The sequence below is a fragment of the Boleophthalmus pectinirostris genome, unplaced genomic scaffold, assembly GCF_026225935.1.
Source record: "Boleophthalmus pectinirostris isolate CB_2022bp ecotype Guang Dong unplaced genomic scaffold, ASM2622593v1 HiC_scaffold_21, whole genome shotgun sequence".
Taxonomy (NCBI): domain Eukaryota; kingdom Metazoa; phylum Chordata; class Actinopteri; order Gobiiformes; family Gobiidae; genus Boleophthalmus; species Boleophthalmus pectinirostris.
The window spans coordinates 21,010,710-21,032,588 of NW_026571175.1; the positions used below are offsets into that span (position 1 = coordinate 21,010,710).

The window sequence follows — 21,879 nt, forward strand, 5'->3', positions numbered from 1 at the left end:
ATTCTCAACACAACCACATAGTTTTAACTTGGAGACTAACTTCTGATTAACTCTCTATGGTAAAAGGAAAGTTTCTAGTGGGGGTTCTTTATAATGAGGAAAATCATTAGTTTAATGTTTATTTGAAAACTAGTACTATGACAAGTCACCCTCTGAGAGTATATTATTTACTGAATTTTTTATCATTCAGTCAGTTTTTATTTGTAGAGCTCTTTACTCAGCACTCCATGTGGCCAAAGTAGAGATCGCCATAAACCAATGGCCAATAAGATCTGCCGATAGTTTTGGGCCAATATATAGGACAAATTTTTTTATTACATTTACTGCAAACTTCCCCTAAGCCCCCTTTTTTAACCACAAACCGATGAGAGAGCTGTGTAGTCATGTTTAGTGCAGTGTTCTCTTTGTATAAGTGTTAATATAAAGCTAGATAATTTAGTTTTATTTCACAAGTTTTTGTAATCGATAAGAACAGTAATTTTAATCATTTACACATTTTTTGCAAAATTTTAGTTTTTAAAATTTGATTTTACCTTGTAATTTGCTTGTCATTATGCTTCCTATCTGTGTTTAGTTACATGCATATTCATCCCCTGTTGGTCTTCTCTTATTTTTAAAATTGAACTCAGTGTCTCTTTGCTATTTTGGTTCATTTTCTTGATGGATTCCTTAATTTAAAAGGCAAAAAAGTCATGCATAACTAATTTCATCACCACCTACACAGTCTCTGAAATAGCTCACCTTTAAATGCAGCTATGACTAAGATAATGATCCTTAACCTAATTAGCTGCATATATGCAAGCTTCTATAACTATTTCTCCAAGCCCATTGGGTTTGAATGGTTCATTATGCGTCTTCACTGGAGTCTCACTCGTGTCTCTTCATCACTTTAAAGCAGTGCACATCTGGAGACTGGACCAATTACTGCAGAGCTCGGAGAGAGAAGCAATCCACAGACCAGAGCAAATTCAACAGTGTGGAAAGTGTGGACAAAATTCTGTACCATTTTCTGTTCTAAGTGATAATGTTATTTTCCCAAAACAAAAAACATGCTTAAAGTTCTGTTTTGTTTCATTCACACATTTTTTTACACATTTAGATTTTTTACACATTTAAGATCCACCTTGTGATGTCATGTGGTAAAACAGGAAGTGCTCCACTGTATTTTTGAACTCTAAACACCTTAACTAGAATCATTTGGATAATTTTAGCCCTGGAATTTTGGGCAAGTAAAGATTTAAATTCATATACAGTGGAACATATAACATGAGTGAAATCATAATAGAAATGAAAATAACAACAAAAAATTACTACTATTATTATTATTTTGCCCAAAAAGGAGTGGGAAGAAGAAAACTTATTTAATCCCACCCCTACTCTTCATAATCTAACACAATGAGCTTCTTTTGCATTTTTCAGACATTTTGAATTAAACTATATGAACTAATTTACAAGTGCAGACAAAGAGTCTCTGTTATAGCTTGGTAGTATAACATAAGTGTACCAACAATGGTAAAGTTAAGGATACAGACAATGGTAAAAACAACAAATACAAGTAATGTAACTGCCAATTTCTACTGAACTAAAGGTAAAATGTAGCTGTTAACTTGAAAACTACAACTACATCAATGACATCACAATATAAAACTTAGCATTTTGAGCTTTCTAGATATAGACAGACTAATAAACCACAAATGAATGAAACATTACTCCGGGTATGTTTTTGATGAGGTAATATAGGACCTTTAAAATGAGACGAGCTGTGTAGTGTAAGTGTAAATTGTGTGGGAGAGGGAGGTCACATTTTAGTGTATTATGTAAAACCAATTGAAATTTTCAACAAAACACTTTTCCAACTCTCCTTCGTTTACACAGTTGAATAGATTACACCACCTCTCTTCACTACACTAAAAGTAAAAGGTGGCTGTTACTGAACTGCAAACTACTGCTTCATGACATCACAAGGTGGAACAGAGCATTTTGACCTTTGGAGATATAGACAGAGTAATAATAAAGGATTGCTCAAACATATGCAAATTAAACAAAACACAACCCCAGGTATGTTTTTGAGGAGGTAACAACATTATAACAAGTCCATTTTGTGTAATATAGGACCTTTAACTCCCTGCCTTGAAACTATTCCACTGAGCAGTTTCCTATTAGCATTTTTTCCTGAGGATTATATTACTGGGTTCATTAGTTCCTGTGCTATCAATAACACGGATTATTAGCTGTTACAAGAACAACAGACCCTCCACATGTTTATATTTGAATACAAGGCTCCACCTCTGTGCTGTGTGATTGTGACTAATGAGTTGTTTGTGTTGGAAAATGACAGCTTGACCCTTGGACTCAGACCCACGCAGATCCACTGATATAAGCACCAATGAGCAAGGTGACTAAAGCGAGCATTAGGACTTAGAAGGACTAATTAAAGGCCATTAATGAAGAGTGTGTGTTATAATTATTCAATTAATTAATGATTATACTTAGATTAAAATGTTTTTGATCTGTAATCTGTTATACTTTTCTATTATATTTACTTTTACATAGTTAGAGACTTGTGGTTCCCAAAGTGCCATCTCGGGCCTCCTAGTGAGTCACACAGGAATTGCAGGAGTTATAATGTTGAGGTTAATTTTATATAATTTATATACTGAAACTTTTTTATGTAATATTTGGACTTTGACATACAAGAATTGTTTCAATCACTGACATTCTTTAATGTTGTGAGGGTACTGAGATTTATTTTAAATATTTAAATATTTTTATTTTAAACATGTTTGTCTATTTCCAGTTCAGGTGTCTTTATTGCTCCTTGAACCACTTCATAGGACTGTCTTGGCCTAATGGTGTAATCTGCTTGTCTCCGTGGAGATAGGTAATGCTGGACATACACACTGTGCGGCTTAAAAGTTCACAGCTCACGATTCATGTTCTCAAACTATACGAACTACTTTAACAGTGTGAAACCCTCACAGGAGCCGACTGGATCTAACAGGTTTGATATTTTTGCGACCTACGATTGCCGATTGGGAGCTGGTCGTGAGGTATTAATTGGTTCTCTTTACCCCATATTTACTACACAAAGCACAAAATACGATTAGGCCAAAACTCTGCCCGATTACAAAGACAGTCGCACAAGTGAAAAATCGGCTCAAAAAGGGTCAAAAATCGCACAGTGTACTCCTGGCTTAAGGTGATGGATAATACACTGTGGAATATTGTATTCAAAGTTATCTCCATGGAGACCATGGCTGGGATTCACAGGTTCCCTTATAATTTGATACTCGACATATGGATCACCGTACGATATTATCACGATATGGCGATACACGTCATAATCGATATATTGCACATGATACTATACGTACCTGTGATATGTTGTTATTTTTTAATAACCAAATACATTTTAGCGACAATATTTCTTTGTTAAACCACTACTTGTGCAAATTTAATATGAAATGCATCTATTTTAATCATCAAAACTGAATATGTCAAGTCTATTGCATAAACAATTTTCCTTCGACTAAATAAGCAACAAAATTGTAGAGAAGTGACAAAAAACTGCTAAAAAATACCAAATGATAATGATACTGTGTCATGATGGTACTATCACGATATATTGAGTTCAATATTCCCATATTTGTGCACACCCCAAATGGGCACACTCACAGTTTGACCTTAAGCAGAGTGATGAACAGTAAATAAAGGATTCCCTGTATCATTACATTTTTGAACATGGCATTTCCAAATGTTTTTTAAACACTACAAATTTAATACCATTTATCTTTCGACACCAGTGTCTGCTCCAGTTTACTTAATAATTGAATCCACTTTTACTGTTTGTCCTGCACAAATCTCAGCTGTCAATTGTCACCACAATCCATTGTGGTTCTGTCCAGAGGTCGAATGATTGACCTGATTCCAATAGTCAGTACTAAGCCCCTCCCACCTCTGCTGCTATATCTGTTCTGTTGGTCTATCCATACAAGTGCATTTCTTCTTTCTGTCGTGGCACCTTTTTAATCTGTTTTATTGAAAAGCGTTGGGCCCTGTGCCAGTTTTAAAGGACAAATCTTCACTGTCCCTGGTTTCTTTGTGCTTACTCATGGCTGGGGTTGGCCTCAGACCGTACGGCACAACAGGGCTCTTGTCTACAAACAGATTAATCATTACTCCAGCCAGTAAAGTTACAGAAAACATTTACTCTTGTGTCATGTCACTGTAAATTTATCTTGAAGAGCACTTTATTTTTATTCATAATTTTGTTGTCGTTTTAGGATTGAGAGGAGTTGTGGTGTTGAGGGAGTCTTTTTGTTGCAAGTTTATCCAAATACATACAGTATCAAATGGCAATGTTCAATATAGTATTGATATTGATATACTGATACAATGGCCTGTGATGCTAACTGGAGGCACTACAGTCAGAAAGTCTGTTAGACTTTAATCTGAGCCTTGTTTTAAGAGCATCTGACCTTAAAGAACTGACTACAACAGGTCCTCTTGTTTGAGCTGCTGAACAAGTCTCCCTTTAACATCATTACAGTCACAAGCTAGCTAGCATTAGACATCAGACCTTTTTTGTTGAAAATCAAACACCTAAACAGGACCATGAACGCTCTTATCGATCACAATTTCCTGAAATGATGTGTTTTTTCTTGACTTTTCAGACAATCTCAGGCTGTGCTTCCTAATGTGTACATATTATCTCCATGGCAATTGCTGTACATTCTACCATAGAGATATAAGTAGAGCGGCCCCACCCTGTTGATACTTTGCAGGGACAAAGTATCAATAGGAAAGTATCAATAGGCTGCCATGTCCTGTTTTCCACTATAGCTAAGCAGTTTGTACTTATCAACTAACAATTACCATGTGTGTCTGTGCGTATTTTTGTATTGTTTTAATACTAATAAGTTTTCTCTTGTAAACTTAACCTTTTGTATTTTGATAATCAATAGGCTATGTTAGACTATCCTGACACTAAAATACATGCCAAAAGACGTACAACCATGAGCCACTATATTTCAACCTTCATTAGGTTAAAAATGTTCTTTTTTCCTAATTATTTATTTTAAATTTTTTAAGTGGTATGAAAAAGACAGATACAATATAATTTGTGGGGTGCATACACATGAATAGTTATTACTACCAATTGCAAGAAAAACAAAGTAAAGTGTCAGTCAAACAATGTCTGGTCTTACAGTTTTGATAAATTCGGTCCACCGTTTCCATTTGTTCTTAAATTTGTCTTGTAGCAGTCTTATACTAAAAGTAATTCTCTCCATCTTAAAAATATCATAAACAATCTCAAACCATTCATCCAATGTTAGTATTTGTGAATTAAGTTATAAGTTGTTTACACGAGAACGCTTGCGGGTAAAAATGACAAAATATTTTATCGGTAGTGCCTTTCGTTTAGATGGTGATGGCGTTTTTGGGGCTTAAAAACGCAAAAATCTGAAACCACCTTCCAGAGTGGAAAAGTTGAATACGCTCTGCTGTAGCGTTTCCGTCTACACCGCCCAAGAAGCAAAACTCTGGTCAGATCTGCTCACATGGCGTATTACATCGCATACATGTAGTACACAGAAACAAACACCCTGGATCATTTCCATGTGTTGGACCTTCAAGCTGCTCTGGCAGCTCTAATAAACTTACAGGAGGGATCTCCTGTAAAAACAAATGTACAGAATATGCAGAGATACTATTAGTGAACAGAGAAGGATCTGCAATTACCTCTGTCAAATTCTTGATGCACCAGTTCGTCGAAGGCGAGCCAGACGGCTATGGACGAGACCTGGGAGAACCAGTTGATGGTGGGACAACTTTGAATTCCACACACTTTTGCATCACTGTATATACACAGATTTCCTCCTGAAAACGCTTGTCTAAACGCGGAATAAAAAGTGAAGCTGTGACGCCACTTTTGTGTCATATAAACGTAGCCTAAGCCATTTCCCTGTTATAGCTTTCCAGCCAGCTGCCCTCAAAATCTGGAACAGGTATTTAAGTTTATATGTCATTTTCAGGAGACCCAGATACATTGATTCAAGTCAAAATGGTATGTCAGTACAGAACACAGTTTCTAATGATTTATGAATTTCCCTCCAAAATGGAACAATGCTGCATGAGGACATATGAGGACGAAATATATGTCGATGGTTTACCTTCAGTCCACCACATTGCCTCCAACAGTTTGATGATTTGGTGTAATGTCTTTCCTGGACTGGTGAAAAACTAAATTCTACCAACAAAAGTCTCTCCATATTATTGAGTTAGAAGTTTTCCATTGTATTTTGCAAAGGTTTTCCCATTCCTGATCAGGTGAAAGATCACTTCTTAAACTTATTTTTTTTTAGTTGTTATACTCGAAATTCTGATATTGCATTACTTCAAAACATCAATCAATATTATCAAATTTCCTCTACTAACAAATTATAAATAACCACAAAAACAAGTAATCGAGAAGCCTTATGTAATATAGAGGAGAGGAGAGTCCATATTACATCTGAGTTTTCCACCAAATCAATCCTCCTGGCACTTCTCTAGGCTCTGTGCCAGTTTTCTATTACAGAAAACACCAGTGTGTGCAGTTGTTCAACCATATTTCTCGCTGTTTGTGGAATCAAAAGTGGAGATAGGGGGTCTGACAGTATCCGGTCAGGGGTCACCGATCTGTGGACTATGTACTCACTAAAATACATCAAAATTTTGAAGTTCCCACATGGTTCTCTACCCATCAACGAACGGTTTCTTTTTCTCCCGCAATGTCAAAGTAATTCAGTCCTCAGTAAATCCAGTGCACTTTAACTGTCAGGTCTGAAGGCACTTAACGCTGAGTGAGTTTGAAATGTTGTCTTGTGTTTGTTCATTGATGCGTGGTTATATGTGGTAATGCAAGATACCAAAGGAGTTCTTGATATAATGGTTTAAGTTTTCATTATTGTGTACATAGTTGTGTTTTGGGGGCATCTGGGAGTTGAGAGGTTTTTCTGATAGGATTTGTAATAATAATAATTTGGAATCATTTTTCAAAATGGATTTCAAACAGAGGAGATCGTAAGGGTAAGGTCAACTTTTTGTATCACTGTGGCAGAAACTGATACTTTGCGGCTGATCTCATCAACATTTCCTGGGGACGTGGTCGTGCTACCTGTAGGCACCGCTCTGTCTGAAGCTGTGTTACTCAACTTAAGGCCGCCACACGCTACAGGAGACCTGACTTTTTTTTCCATCTATGATTTTGAAGCAGCTGCGTTCCTCGTGTGTGGTGTCACTGTGACTCTGAGTTGCTCTGTCATACAGTAAAACATCAACATAGTAACAGACAATAAAACAGTGTCAGGGGCAGACGGAGTGACGGACACGGAGGCGCATGATACAAGTTCAGGAAATAGCGGAAATAACTATTAATTACTGCAATGTAAACCTCAGCATCTCATTCATTATACATAGAATTTGTCCTCCACAAATAATGACACCCAGTCCACAAAACAGCGTTGTTAATCCTGTTTGAGGCATTCTTTAAAGGCTTAAAAAAGTGTAAAAAGTTCCTCATGTGTGTCTGTTTACATCTACACAGTGCGGATCGAGGTGAAGCTACATATTACAGATAGTGATTCATCTTCCTGTGCCATTTTTCTATTCATTAATCATGTATCTGATGTTTTGCACCACATTTCACAAATAATAACACAGTTTTGACTTATATCTAAGATAGAAGTGCAGTGCTCTGATCTTTTGAACACTTGAGAATCTCAAAGTGAGTGGTTTTACTCTAGACATGAAACAGCTGACAAGAGGTGCGCTCACAACTTTGCAGCATGTGCTCTGCAGCCATGTCCCACAGCGGCCTTTGAGATTGGAGATTTAAATTCTCCTTGTGTCTGTGGTGCGCACTTTTTGTCGCATGTTTAAAAATCCTTGAAGGCTGAAAAATCCTGTAGTGTGTGGCGGCTTTTAGACTTTAATCTGAGTTTATTTTAACACAATCTGACCACAAAGAACTGACCTAGCTGATACTACAAAAGGTGATCTGATTTCTGCTGTTAAACAAGTTCCTCTTAAATAACATTACAGCCACAAGCTATCATTAGCCAATAGTTTTTCAGTCTCAGTTTTTCAGACTCCTGAAAATGTGCTCTTTTGCATTACTCCTGTGTTTTTAGACTATTTTAAAACAGTTTTGGCTGTGTTTGCTAATGTATGCATTGTGTCACCATGGTAATGTACAGGCCAAACACCCCCAGCGTGAAATCACTGCAAAAATATCAATAAAATGAAGGGACAGTATGATGTGTTTTTTTTGTGAAATTTTCTCTATGATGGCTCGACTGTGGTGGTCGTGAAGAGGAGGAGATGGAGAGGCTGAGGGGGCTGCGGCGGTGCAGAGAAAGTGGATTTATATGAATGGCTACTTGAAATCTGACTGAGAGAAAGAGGTAGCAGGCTGTGATTGGCTACTACCGACAGTGACGACACAGAAAAGTCTTGGTATTTACAATCTCTTTTAAACAAAAGGTAAAAGGTGGCTGTTAACTGTTACTTGAAAACTACCACTACATGACATCCCAAGGTAGAACATGCGTGAATGAAACAAAACAAAACACAAGTATGTTTTTCATGAGCTAACAGCATTCTAACATGGCTAAAAGCTCACAGAGTTAATTTTGTGTAGGACCTTTAAAGCCCCACCTAACGTTTATCTTTTAGTAGAGTATATTTATTTTTTCCCCGGTGCTGTGCACTGCCTGCTTCTTATCATAAATCATTTTTATTGCTCACTAAACCGGAGGAAAGGGTCCATGTCCATCCCATGTCTGATCAGTCAGTCCCTACTACATTCTGTTTGAATACAGAAGGGACTAGAACTGAACCATAGAGCGTGAAAAAACTTCAAACTTGAGATGGTCCAAACACAGCCACCAATTTGTAGTATGTGTCTCTTCAGAATTTTTGTAACATTCAGAATAAAATATATAACTTCTTTTACTTGAAATAAACAATAGGTTTGCCTCTGTAAAAATCAGTTTCTCAGTTCTTTATATAGGTATTTCTCAGGTTTTACATGCAAGCAGCTATGTTTATTTTTGATGTGAATGGACCATGTGTCTCTCTGATTGGTTAATCTGTCTGTCAATCATGTCTCTGAAATTTGGGAGACAGAATATGGCTTCAGATCCACTTGTCTTTGTAAAGTTTTTTTCAAAGCGTGTGGTTCTGGCTGGCCAGGTAAGTCCATCCCATTACACTTTACCATGGCCCGTTGTGTAGAAACATGCTCTAGTTTTTTATATATTTATTAGTTATTTTATCCCTTTCCTCAAAACACAAGAGACAGACAAAGCTTCATAGTTTTGCCCATCTTTAGCTTTCATCTTTGTGTCTCCCAGGCCCCTTCCAGCTCAGGACGTACACGCAGCTTCTCCCTCCTCCCTCACATCACCCCCTCGTCTTCCCCGGCAACGCAGCGACACCTGTGCTCCATGGCGACGCCTGGAAACATCGTCACCATCACGCACCACAAATCCCCTGCTGCTGCGCGCCGGACGAAGAGCCAGTACCCCGGACGCCTCCACCAGGTCAAAGAGGTCAGGGACATGTTTATGAATGAGAGTTTGAGCTGTTATGACCAAGATTTTGGACTTACTAGACCTAGACAAATTTTATTGATCCATAAGGGAAGTTATATGAACATCATAGCTCACACATCACAATATATTATGGTAACAAAGAGTAAAAATATAATTTGTAATAATAAATGAAAATGCATTGTGCAACTTTTGTGTTATTGCTTTGTCGGGAATGTTTCACAGTATGGTATTAAACCTTTGTGTTTTCATGGAGACTAAACCAGACAGGTCAGATCTGTGGAGAGTTAGAGCTGGGTGTAAGTGTATTTATACGATACCTTGAAAAATATGCAATCTACTTACAGTAGATTGCATATTCTCTCCCCACAAATCAGACCTGTAAATTTGTTTGGTGCTTGTCTCCACAGGAATAGATTTATTATCACACTGTGAACAATTCCAGGCAAAGCAACAACATCTCATTGTTTAGGGATAAATAAACTAATCTATGGTTAGGTTGGTTTTATGGTTTTAATCGACTATAAAATATGGTGTATTAAGACAGAAATACATGGTTATTTCCTGTGTAATTTTTAATATACATTTCCTTATATTTTCTTATCTAAGGCCTATCTCAAGCACTGTTGTGGAGTGTGGAGAGTTTTTGGTTTGTTGGCTAATGGTTAGTGCTGTCAAACCCTGGTGCAGTGACTTCAGCAGATCTCCGCTACTGCACGGTGCCATTTGTGGAGCTTTAGTCTTGTTAGCATTTCCCTGTATATATCCATAATGATTACCATAGTGGGGGGGAGGTGACAGGGGACAGGCAGAGGGCGTGGGTAGTTATAAACATAGAATATAATCTGCAGCTCTGTCAATCACATGGAATAAGGGAAATTATGCTATTTTAATACACTATAACAAAACAGTTAATTTTAAATGTTATATTCTTGAATCAGTTGAGTGATTTAATTAGTTTTGAAATGAAATAATTACATACAGCTATATAATGCTTCACTATAAATTTAATTACTTATGTTTATCTATCTATCTGTCTATCTACCTAATTCATTAAGATTATAAATAAATAAGCATAATGGCTGTTTCAAGAATGTATATTTAACAACAATTTTTAAAATTGCTCCTCAGGGACAAATAGAAGTTACTGATTGACTGATTACTTTAAAATGATGAGACAACCCATTATAAACTGCTATTCTAGTGTTAGTTTGGACTGTGTTAAATCCTAATAAATATTATTTGTAGGGATGTAACTATATCCAAATTTCTCGGTACGATATGCATCTCATGTTATGACATTTATTACGATATTTTGGAGAGAGTGATATAATTGTAGATAGGATGTGTTTTTGCTTTTAAAATACCCGGACAAGATTTTGGTGTGAATTATTACTGTCATAATCCCAAGAATTCAAGTAAAAAACATATTACTTACATGTTGTCTGTGCTGAAATGAATCATGGGATATGTAGTTCCCGATGTTTATTAGCTATTGCAGCTGTAAAACCATGCATTAACAAAGGAACTTGTGATTTGATATATTGTGACACGTTGCGATACTATTGTCAGACATTTGACGATACAATATCACAATATTTCGGTTATTATTACATCCCTAATTATTTGTATTTTAATGGGCTTCACGTAGAATACAATGACCTATGAAGTTGTAAATTTGTTTTATTATTTAACAAAACTAAAACAGACAAAAAAATTAAATAAAACAAAATAAAACCTTTCCACGCCCCATCCTCTTTCCACACGCTCAACAAATTTTACACAAAACATATTTTTACTCACTATATCAGATAATATTAATCATTTATAGATACTAATCTGAGTAAGCAATTCATTTCAGTTTTATCTATAGGACAAATTCCAGTGTTCAATATTTCTGTCATAAATGGCTCATCTTATCCCTAAACTCATCCATATGTAAGACTTCATTTCCCATCATCCTCCACTCTGCTGCTAATCCTTAAATGTATAACTCTCATGCATTTTAAACGTTTTCACCGCTATTCCCACGCAAATTTAAATTCTCCAACCTGCAACCTCTTCTCCTGTGTTAATTAACCGTCCTTTCACTCAAAATCGCCCTATCAGCGCTTGACGGAGTCCAACATTAATTCAGACCTCACCTGTCGTCATTGGTTTTCCCATCTTCCTCACCACATCTCTTTACATCTATCTCCACTTCCTGTTTATAAGAGACAATTTGAGGACTTTTCATCATTCCAAAGATATGATATATTTTGTTTTGAATTGCTAATTGCTCTGCCGACGGTGCTAGTGTTTCATATCTCTGAAAGGCATGGATAGACTGACTCAGCTATGCGTAGCTCCGTGCTTATCTCACTATAGAAGATTGTTTTCTCTCTCTCTCTCTTTCTCTCCTCCCAGTAATAGCCTGTCCCCCAGTTCATTTGCAGTGATTAATTATGAGATATCGAGTTTGAAGTTTGGGCTGTTTAGTGAAAAATGATCCAATGTGGTTATTATTACAATAGCAGGTATTTTTGGGGTCAGGGTATTGTCTTGGGGGGAAAAATAGTCTGACAGGTTTGCATTCAAAGTGATGGAGATCTGATGACTTTGCAAAAAAAAGGGGAACAGTGAAATTGCTTGTTGTGCAACGTGTGCTTTGCTGAATGAAGGGAAGCCGTCTTTGATATCCACAAATGTAATCTTCTTTCTCAGGTTTGTTTTAGTCTTTTGGCAGTCTATCAGTCAAAGTCAAAGTATATTGCACCTTTCGAAAAACACAATTAAAGACTAGATAGCTTCAGCATGATGAAAAACAAAATATTATTGAATTACTAAAAAAGTGAAAGGGCAAACTTGACTCTTCTCACGTCTCTGTACCCTCTTCAGCTTAAAGGTTTTATATTACACAAAATCGACTCTTGTGAGCTTTAAGCCACGTTATAATGCTGTTACCTCCTCAAAAACTTACCTGGAGTTGTGTTTTGTTTTATTCACTTTATTTTTATTATTAGACTGTCATCTTCAAAGCTCAAAATGCTCTGTTCCATCTTGTGATGTCATGAAGCGTTAGTTTCTTAACAGCTACCTTTACCTTTTGTTCAGTAGAGATTGGCAATTCCAGGGCCGAAATCATCAGGATAATTCTAGTGAAGGTGTATGGAGCTTTAAAAACACAGTGGAGCATTTCCTGTATTGTCACATGACATCACAAGGTGGATCAGAGTGTTTTCTGTTTAAGAGAAGAACTCCAGCCTAAATGTGCAGGGTTTGTGTGTTAAACATGTGAAAGAAACAAAATATACTACCGGTCAAACGTTTAGTTTTTCCAAATTTTTCCAGTTATTTATTGCAATTCAAGTTAATTCAAATGTATTCAAAGGTGAGAACTGAACAGCTCGAGGTTAAAAAAAGATAAAAGATAACAAAACACAAGTCCAAGCTCTGCCAAAACTACCTCAGGAAAAAAAGAACAAGATGTTGAGCTTGAAAACATGGAGTGTGGCCAGCACAGTCTCCAGACTTAAACCCCACTGAGCTGGTTTTGGGATGAACTGGACAGAAGAGTGAAAGCCAAGCAACCTGCAAGTGCCACACATTTATGGAAACTTCTGCAACAGACTTGGGAAGAACTTTCTGAAGAATATTTGATTTCTATTGTAAAAAGAACGAGCCACGAGTGTGTTCAGCTGTTATATCTGCCAAACTTTCATGAATCAAAAGTTTAAAATATATTTTGGTCAACAGTAAACAGTAAAAAGCTGGAAAAAGTGTGGTGTTCTAAAACTTTTGACCAGTAGTGTATGTTTTTAAACAATATATCATAGCTCAGAGAATAGCTTAATATGGGCCTTTTAACCTCAGTGTCGTATATCCACAATTCCTTCACACATGTGCAAACCAACTTTATCCAGCAAAACATCCAACACAAAAAGAATTCAATAGTTGGCCTATTTAAAAATATCGTGTCACCTGTTTCCATGTAATTATTTTAGGCAAATAATTTGATAATGAGTTTAAGATGATCTATTCACGTTCATCTAACATAACATATTTAAATGGAATATATTTAAATAGGATCAACTTTTCTCAGCTCACACAGTTGCTGAATGTCTTTTCCCACTCTTCACCCTCATTTTACTCAGCATTTCTGACCAACACCGCAGGTCAGAAAGTCTTCAAAATATTGACCCGTATATATCAGATCATTTGCACATGTACTATATATATTATTACTATATTTATTACTAATTATTCATTCTTAGTTGACCAGAATTTTGTCTTCATATTTATTTTTTTAAGATTATTTTATACACAACAGAAGTGAGGACAAAGCATGGAGTGATTGGACAGCTTAACCTGCCTTTTCTGTCTACTGGTACTTCATTAAAAAAAAAGATTTTATATGTTGACTAATAAAACTTTTTACAGAGCTAAAATAGAGCTGGTTAGTTGGTGGGAAAGAAGAGGATGCAGCAACCAGGCGTGGATTTAAAATAGAAAATGTCCCGCTGTCAAATAGAAATTACAAGGACAATTTTTTACATTTGAAAAACTTATTACAAACTGAAGTGTAAGTGTCATTTGTTAAACTCTGTTCAGATAGCGTGCAGTCTCTTTGTCCTGGATCTCTTGTATTATTCCAGAGCCTCTGTTGGACCATCAATATTTCATGCAGGCCTCTCTTTTCTTTGACACTTGCTCATCGAAGACTTGACTCTATTTTCTCCATTTGGATGCACCACGCTGAGTACCACTGTGGTGCGTGTCTTGTCTGCTTTGCTAAGAATATCCTGTTTAAACGATTGGCTCTGGGAGAAGAACAGAGCGGCCGTATTGTGGAGCCATCGTTCACGTGAGGAGCAGAGCCAGTCCCACCATTTGAACCTCACAGTTGATATCAAACATATGCTGCATCATTTAACAAAACTAACACAAAGCTTTGAGTTTGTTTTGGAGAAGAGAGCAGTTGGAAGTGATTTCCAAATATTGTTGTGGACAAAATGAGAAGAAGAAGTACAAATGTATGTCACATTTTTCTTAAAGGGCCTTTATTACACTATTTTGATGATCTATGTTCAAAAGCAAAAACATACTTGGAGTTTTGTTTTGTTTCATTCACACACAAATCCTGCATATTTAGACTGAGTTCTTCTTTGAAACTGAAATGGTCTGTTCTACCTTGTGATGTCATGTGGTAATACAGGAAGTGCTGCAGTGTGTTTTTAAATCCTACACCTTCAAAAGAAATGGATATTTTCAGCCCTGGAATTGCCCATTTTTACTTAACAAGAGGGAAAAGCTATCTACCGTTCCACGAATCGCAAGGTGGAACAGAGTGTTTTGAGCTTTGGAGATGTAAACACACTAAAAATAAAGGATTACACAACTGTGTGTGTTTTTGAGGAGGTATAACATGCCAACATTGCTTAAAGCTCACAAGAGTCAGTTTTGCATAATATAGGACCTTTAAGTACATGCAGATACCAGTCTAAAAACAGACTTTATTTTCCAAAAAATAAAAATATTGTATTACAAAATCTGTTATGTAGCTGTTATTGATCTCTCAAGTGACTACTAAACAAATTGGTTTTAAAAGCTTAAACATTATGACTGCCATAAAAGACCAGTAAATATTCTTATTACGCTACATTACAGTGGTTTAGTGACTCACCTCTGAGCAATAAGGTTCCAGGTTCAATTCTTGCTCTGTCTGGGGGGGCTTTGTGTGTAGTTTATTTCCCTATTGGCACAATCTAGTCTTTACACATTTAACTCCAATTTGTCTAAAGCTGTAGAGCAGACATGTCAAACTCAGGCCCGGGGGTCAAATTTGGCCCACGATATAATTATATGTGGCCTGCGAGATCATATCAAATATGTATTAGAGCTGGCCCGCCGGCTACAGATAGGCTATAGAGACATTATTTATTTAAAATATTGTTATTATTTTATATTTTCCTTGTTCTGCATTCAACGTTTAAGCAAAACTATTATTAAACACTTATTTTAATAAGAAATGTGTTAGCATTACATATCTCGAAAGAAGAGAAAACATGCAGATGTTGTTAACATTTTTCAATAAATATTTAGTTTGGCCCACAACTTAAACCTGGTTTTTAATTTTGGCCCTCTGTGAATTGTAATTTGACACCCTGCTATAGAGATTAGGTTATATTTCACTACCACAGGAAGCTGCAACCCATCCTTTAACATTACTGATAATAATTGTGCATTAACCGTAAAGAACATATTTCATTTCAATTTTAAAACAGTCACACTGTAAGAATCCTGACTTTGTCACCTCGTCTATAATATATTCTGATTTGCTCTATTTCCTATTCTGCACAGGAAGTCAAACCATCACCACCATGTAACAGCTGCCCTGATTTCTTTCAAAAGGACTAGATGGCGTTCTTTGTGCTGAAATAGACCTTCGTTTTTGCCCCCTCTCCTCCTCCTCTTCCTCTCCCTGTGTGTCCTGTATCAGAGTCTGTGTACTTGTCACGACGGGTAGACCTCAGTGTTGTGTCCAGTGGCTACACAGCCGAGGTGCATGATGGTAGTGGAAGTGGTGATGAAGGAGAGGGGCTATTTTTGGTCACTGGCTTCATGCTCTCTGGCCCCCTGTGAGATCAGGCACTATTGACTGGAGATGTAGTGATTTTCTGTCCCATTTCACATGCACGGACAGTTAAAAATAGACTGAAATGTATGGGAGAAATCAAGGCTGGGATTAATGGAGTGAACTGGTATCGTAACTCAGATCAATTAAGTTTGATTGAGAAAATACGTGAACCAGAATTAGAGACCCCTGTTGCCCCACTTCCATGAAAAACATAAATAATAATTGTAAAATGTATTTGTTGTGACACATTTGTACATTTTAATAACAAAAATATCAAAGTACTACAAAAATGCAACACTGAAGAATAAAAAAGAATTAAAGATGAATGCAGTGCTACAATTATTGATATAAAATACATCAAGTTTGAACAATTATTTATGATTATTGACACCAAACAATTTTGAAATCCTTAATGAACTTTAATTTGTGATTTTTATTAAATCAAATGTGAGCTTTATGAAATCAAACTTTCTGAATTCAGAAGTAAGTAGATTACACATTTTTTCAGTATACATAGAATTAATAGAAATATTACGTCAAAAATGGTCACAATTATTACTTTTTTACAGTTGTGATCAAAATAATCATGATTATTGATTAACTGAATATACTTGACCAAATTACACAAACCATATCTTACTTGATGAAAACATATCAAACTTTATGCTTGAATGAGCAAGTGAAAGGTCCTATATTACACAAAATTGACTTTTGTGAGCTTTAAGCCATATTAGAATGTTGTTACCTTGTCATTCAGACAGTTTGTCTACATCTCAGACATCTAGATTCCACCTTGTGATTTCATGAAGCAGCCATTTTCAAGTTAACAGCTACATTTTACCAGTAGAAATGAGCAATTCCATGGCTGAAATTACCCGAATGATTCTAGTGAAGGTGTATGGAGTTTAAAAATACGGTGGAGCACTTCCTGTATTATCACGTGACATCACAAGGTGGAACAGAGTGTTTTCTGTTAGAGAGTGGAATGTCAACTAAATATGCAGGGTTTGTGTTTTAAACATGTGTGAATGAAACAAAATACAACTCCTGGTATGGTATAATGCTGTTTCTTCATCACAAACAGATCAAAAAAATAATTTAGCCCTTTATAAAGTGAGTAACATTTCAATTTAAAATAAACTTTTCTGATAGATTGTACTACTTATACTATTAGTTTTCATTCACATTTTAAACAACCACAGCTGTAACATTTGAGACTGAAACTGAAGACTAAAATATGAACTGCTACAACAATCAGTAGAGGTCTAAACTACAGATTTGTGGAAGAACTAAAGGGTTACAGAGGAACTAAATAATGACCGCTTTCGTGATCTGATCATTTGACAATTCACAAAAAGAACTATGATTTCTGTAGAGTTGACTTCAATTTGTGGCATTTTCTTTCTAGTCTTCCTCGCGTTTCTGAGTCACAAAGGTAATTGCATTGATGAGATGAACGTGTCCTATGAAACAGATTTGTAGCTCAAGAAGTTTGAAGGGCAGAGTTAAACATCAAGATGCCAAACAGAGTCTATTAAAACCCAGGTACAAAACGTGACCAGCATTAATATGTGTAAAACAGCTGACTAATTGGTGACGCATACTTCTTCGATTGTACATACACATACAATCCATCAACTTTGAGTGATGGAGTGGGGGCTGTGCGCACCCAAGCATCCAGACAGCTGTCATTAAGGAGAGGGATACTGCACACTCATACAATATTAATGAACAAAACATTTCCAGGCTGATAAACAAGCCTATTAGCAGCAACAAGCATATCATTTTTACCTTTGCTGACTCACGCTCGAGAGTCTCTTATGTTACATCTTAAAGAGGCATTTTCTGGTGGAGGATATGTCACCTGTCACCTGACTCCATGGATGTTATTGCTTTGCCTGGAATGTTCCACACTATAGCATTAAACCCATATGAACTGCATCTGTTAAATTACTTTTGTGTTTTTACTGCTCTACAAATTTGCCTTGTAATGTGACCAACAAAAACAGGTGCTTTTCTCCTTTGAGATAGGCAAGTTTAATGCCTTACTGCGGGCCATTCCAGGTAGACAAACTGGTGGAGAAACTTTCACCAGAAAAGTTACTCAGTGCAGCTTTAAAGGTTCCATATTATGCTGTTTTCTGATCTATGTAATGATGTTGTTTCCTCATCACAAACATGCCTGGAGTTCTGTTTTGCTTCATTCTCACACACAAATCCTGCATATTTAGGCTGAGTTCTTCTCTCAGAACAGAAAACACCTTGTTCCACCTTGTGATGTCATGTGGTAATACAGGAAGTGCTCCAGTGTGTTTTTAAACTTCATCCACCTTCACTCTAATAATTTGGATAATTTCAGCCCCAGAATTGGTGATCTGTACTTAACAAAAAGGTAAATGGAGCTGTTAACTTGAAAACTATTGTTTCATGAGATTACAAGGTGGAACAGACTATTTAGAGCATCAGAAATGTACACAGACTAATAATAAAGGGTTACTAAAACATGCGTGAATAAAACAAAACACAACTCCAAGTATATTTTTGATGAGGTGACAACATTAAGACACTCACAAAAATAAATTCTGCATAATGCGTGCCCTTTAAGGAACTTTTATTAGTTTTGGTAAAATTGCGCACTTGTTACAACTGCTCATTTCTTTTAGATGGTCAGACAGATTTGTGTTGTCTGTTGTCAAGACTGAATAGAAAGATGAGATACTTGTTGTTGTTGTATCACCTCCTACGCACAATATATAACAACGCTTCAGAGCAATAGTGTTTGGTTCTGTCTGTGAAAATGAGTAACTTTTTCAACTGCTGCTGGTCTAGTCTTTTCTGACTTAACTTAAAGTGCTACTGGTCAAGGAGTCATCAAAAGCATTGTGTTAATACTATCAAATAGTATTGATACACTGCAGCTGATCTCATCAGCACTCTCTGGTCCTAACTGAAAGTACTACTCTGTCTGAAACTCTGTTACTCAAGATAGAATTTAGTCTGAGCTTGGTTTTTAACAAATCTTGTGAATTACTATGCATCAACAAACCCTCTGAGAAAAAAGTGACTGTATTTCTGTTAGAGGGGTTAGTATATGGAGCAACCTGAGTGATGAGTTAAAAATGTCTAACACTGTAGAAGCCTTTAAAAAAGGGTATAAAGCGTTATTCCAGAGCCATAGAGCTTTGGAAAGAATGAATTATGCATTCAATTTAGTTTGTTTTAATTGATATTTTATCTCTTATATATACAGTTTGTCACAAGTGAAATTGTAAATGCAAACTTGCTCTTCATATGCTGCTTTTCTTTCTTGAAATACTGTCATTGTTTAATAGGGTTAGACATTATAAATACTTTTTACTTCAGCCTAAACCCTTACGGTCATGATCTACTGGGTTGTAGTCTGTGTTTTGTTTTCTTTTTGTTTTGTAGTGCTGGAAAATGACCGAATAAACTACTACTACTACTACTACTACTACTACTACTACTACTACTACTACTACTAGTAGTAGTACTACTAGTACTGCTACTAAACACAGTCTGACCAGAAAGAGCTGACTTAGTTGGACCTACGACAGGTTTTGTGCTGTTAAAAAAGTCTCTCACACATAAAATTACAGTTACGAGCTATAGCACCTAAACAGGAACATGAATGCTTGTATTGATTGGTTTTGGTTTATTTTTTCTGTCTCAGCAGAGAATCCTTGTTACTCACAAACTCAGAGGTTGGCAGTTTGATTCCTGCTCTGACCATGTTCTGTCATGTATCATTTGGGCAGGACTTCTCACCCACCTTGCTCCCTGAGTGTATGTGATTGCTGAAGGAGACTCATAATCGATAATGTATTCACCACTTTGAGTAAGCTATAATTTAATAAGATTATATAGACCGGAACATATTTAGGAAGGGCATCACATTTGAGGAGGTGGGATAAAGCTGTAGCTCTCTTTTCCACAAACTGTTGGCTAATATAAGTGACTATTCTGTTTTATGGTCCAACAAGTAAACATGATCTAGGTTTTAACAGTTTTTATATCTTTAAATGACTGACAGAGATTCTTAACTTAATTTTCTTGTATTAACTTCTTCTTTGTATGTTGTACTTGTGTTGTTACCTGCCTGGGGACCGCACATGTAAATTTGTTTTGTAGCTATTGATACTTTGCAGTGACATGAGGTTGGGGGTGTTCTACATGTATCCGTATGGTGGAATATTTACCAGTTACCATGGAGACACAGTGCAAAAATTAGGAAACACTGTCAAAAACATTTTGAAGGAAAAACAACTAAAAAACATACAAAATGGATTTAAAGGAGCCTGTGGTCAATACGAGTGTTGAAAGTCCTGTTTAGGTCTTTGATTTTCAACAAAAATGGTGAGAGAGATGAACTGAAAAACTGTTGTCTAATGCTAGTTAGCATGTGACTGTAATTTTATGTGTGAGAGACTTGTTTAACCCCGGGCTCAGACTGCCCCCATCCAGCTGCAGCTCAGTGTGGGTGACTGGTCTTATTGCTGTGACACTCACATGAGGACCGGAGCTCCGCTTGGCTGTTGCGGTCAGCACTTTTGAAGGCTGTACAAAGACCACGTGTATGTGCCATAAGAATTAATTCATGAAGGGAAAAGCCTGCAGTCGCTCCAGTGTCCGGCAGAAATAGAATCCGACTGATTGATCCAGAGCGTCGCAGCACCTCCATCAGCACCACTGGACTGCTGTACGGAATAGTTGCAGCCACCAGACCGGAGCGGTTAGCCAGACTGGCTCCACTCAATTTAATTTCTCTCCAGTGACTAAGTCAGGAATCGGAATACACTAGACGGTTTGCAAGAACCCATGAAGTTGTAGACTGCTCACCGGCCAATCAGCAAAGAGCTGTGAAGCCACAGCACAAATCAGCTCACCTAGTGTAGTTCCAACTAAGTTTGCTCTTTCTGGTCAGATTGTGCTAAAATAAAGCTCAGATTAAAGTCAAATAAAGCCTCAGACAGAGCAGAGCCTGCAGTTAGCATCACACTGTCAGGGAATATTGTTGACATCAGCTGCAAAGTATCAGTACTTTCGCATGTTTGCATTTGTTCAATACCCTAACCCTGTGCAATGTCCCTATAAAAAAAATGCAGATAAATGATATAGTATATGCATGTATGTTCAGGTGATGTCCCAGGCAGAGGGCCAGCAGAAGAGCCTGGTACAGTCCATTGACTCTCTCCCAACCAAAGGCCCCCTCTCCTGCCTGGACCACGACCTGCTGCTGCTCAAAGCCACGTCCGCCGCCACACTGAGCTGCCTGGGAGAGTGCCTCAACATCCTCCAGCAGACCCAGACCAACCCCACCGCCCCTGCCCCGTCACAGGCCTCTCAGAGGAACCACAGCGCCCCCTCTGGTGAGTCTGTGCTGCTCTCCCCCCTCTCTCCCCTCTCCCCCTGCTCTGAGCCCTGCCCCACTGGGAAAACCCCTTTGGGCAGGTTGGACTGTGGCTCCTGCCCATGCCTGGTGGAGACTCTGAACTTCAATGTGTGTACTAAATGTTGTTGAAAGTTGCATTTGTCTGTGTGTCTGTCCTCTGCAGAGGTAGGTATTTGGGTAAAGGGTAAAGCTAAAGGGCATTTGGGGTAAACAGTTTTATTACAGCTACTATACAGAAAGACAAATAAACCAGAAGT

The 21,879-nt window shown here is 37.1% G+C and overlaps 1 protein-coding gene across 2 annotated transcripts in view; it reads left to right on the forward strand.

The window, feature by feature from the left end:
- The window catches only part of LOC110167276 (oxysterol-binding protein-related protein 10), a 100,227-nt gene that overhangs the window by 43,649 nt on the left and 34,699 nt on the right, over positions 1 to 21,879 (forward strand). Inside the window, exons 5-6 of one of the 2 annotated variants that reach the window (XM_020932609.2) lie at positions 9,399 to 9,587; positions 21,368 to 21,599. In XM_020932609.2, coding sequence (XP_020788268.2) covers positions 9,399 to 9,587; positions 21,368 to 21,599 — 421 coding nt within the window. Of the gene's footprint in view, positions 1 to 9,398; positions 9,597 to 21,367; positions 21,600 to 21,879 lie in introns of both variants that reach the window. The other variant, XM_020932607.2, reaches the window with a different exon arrangement.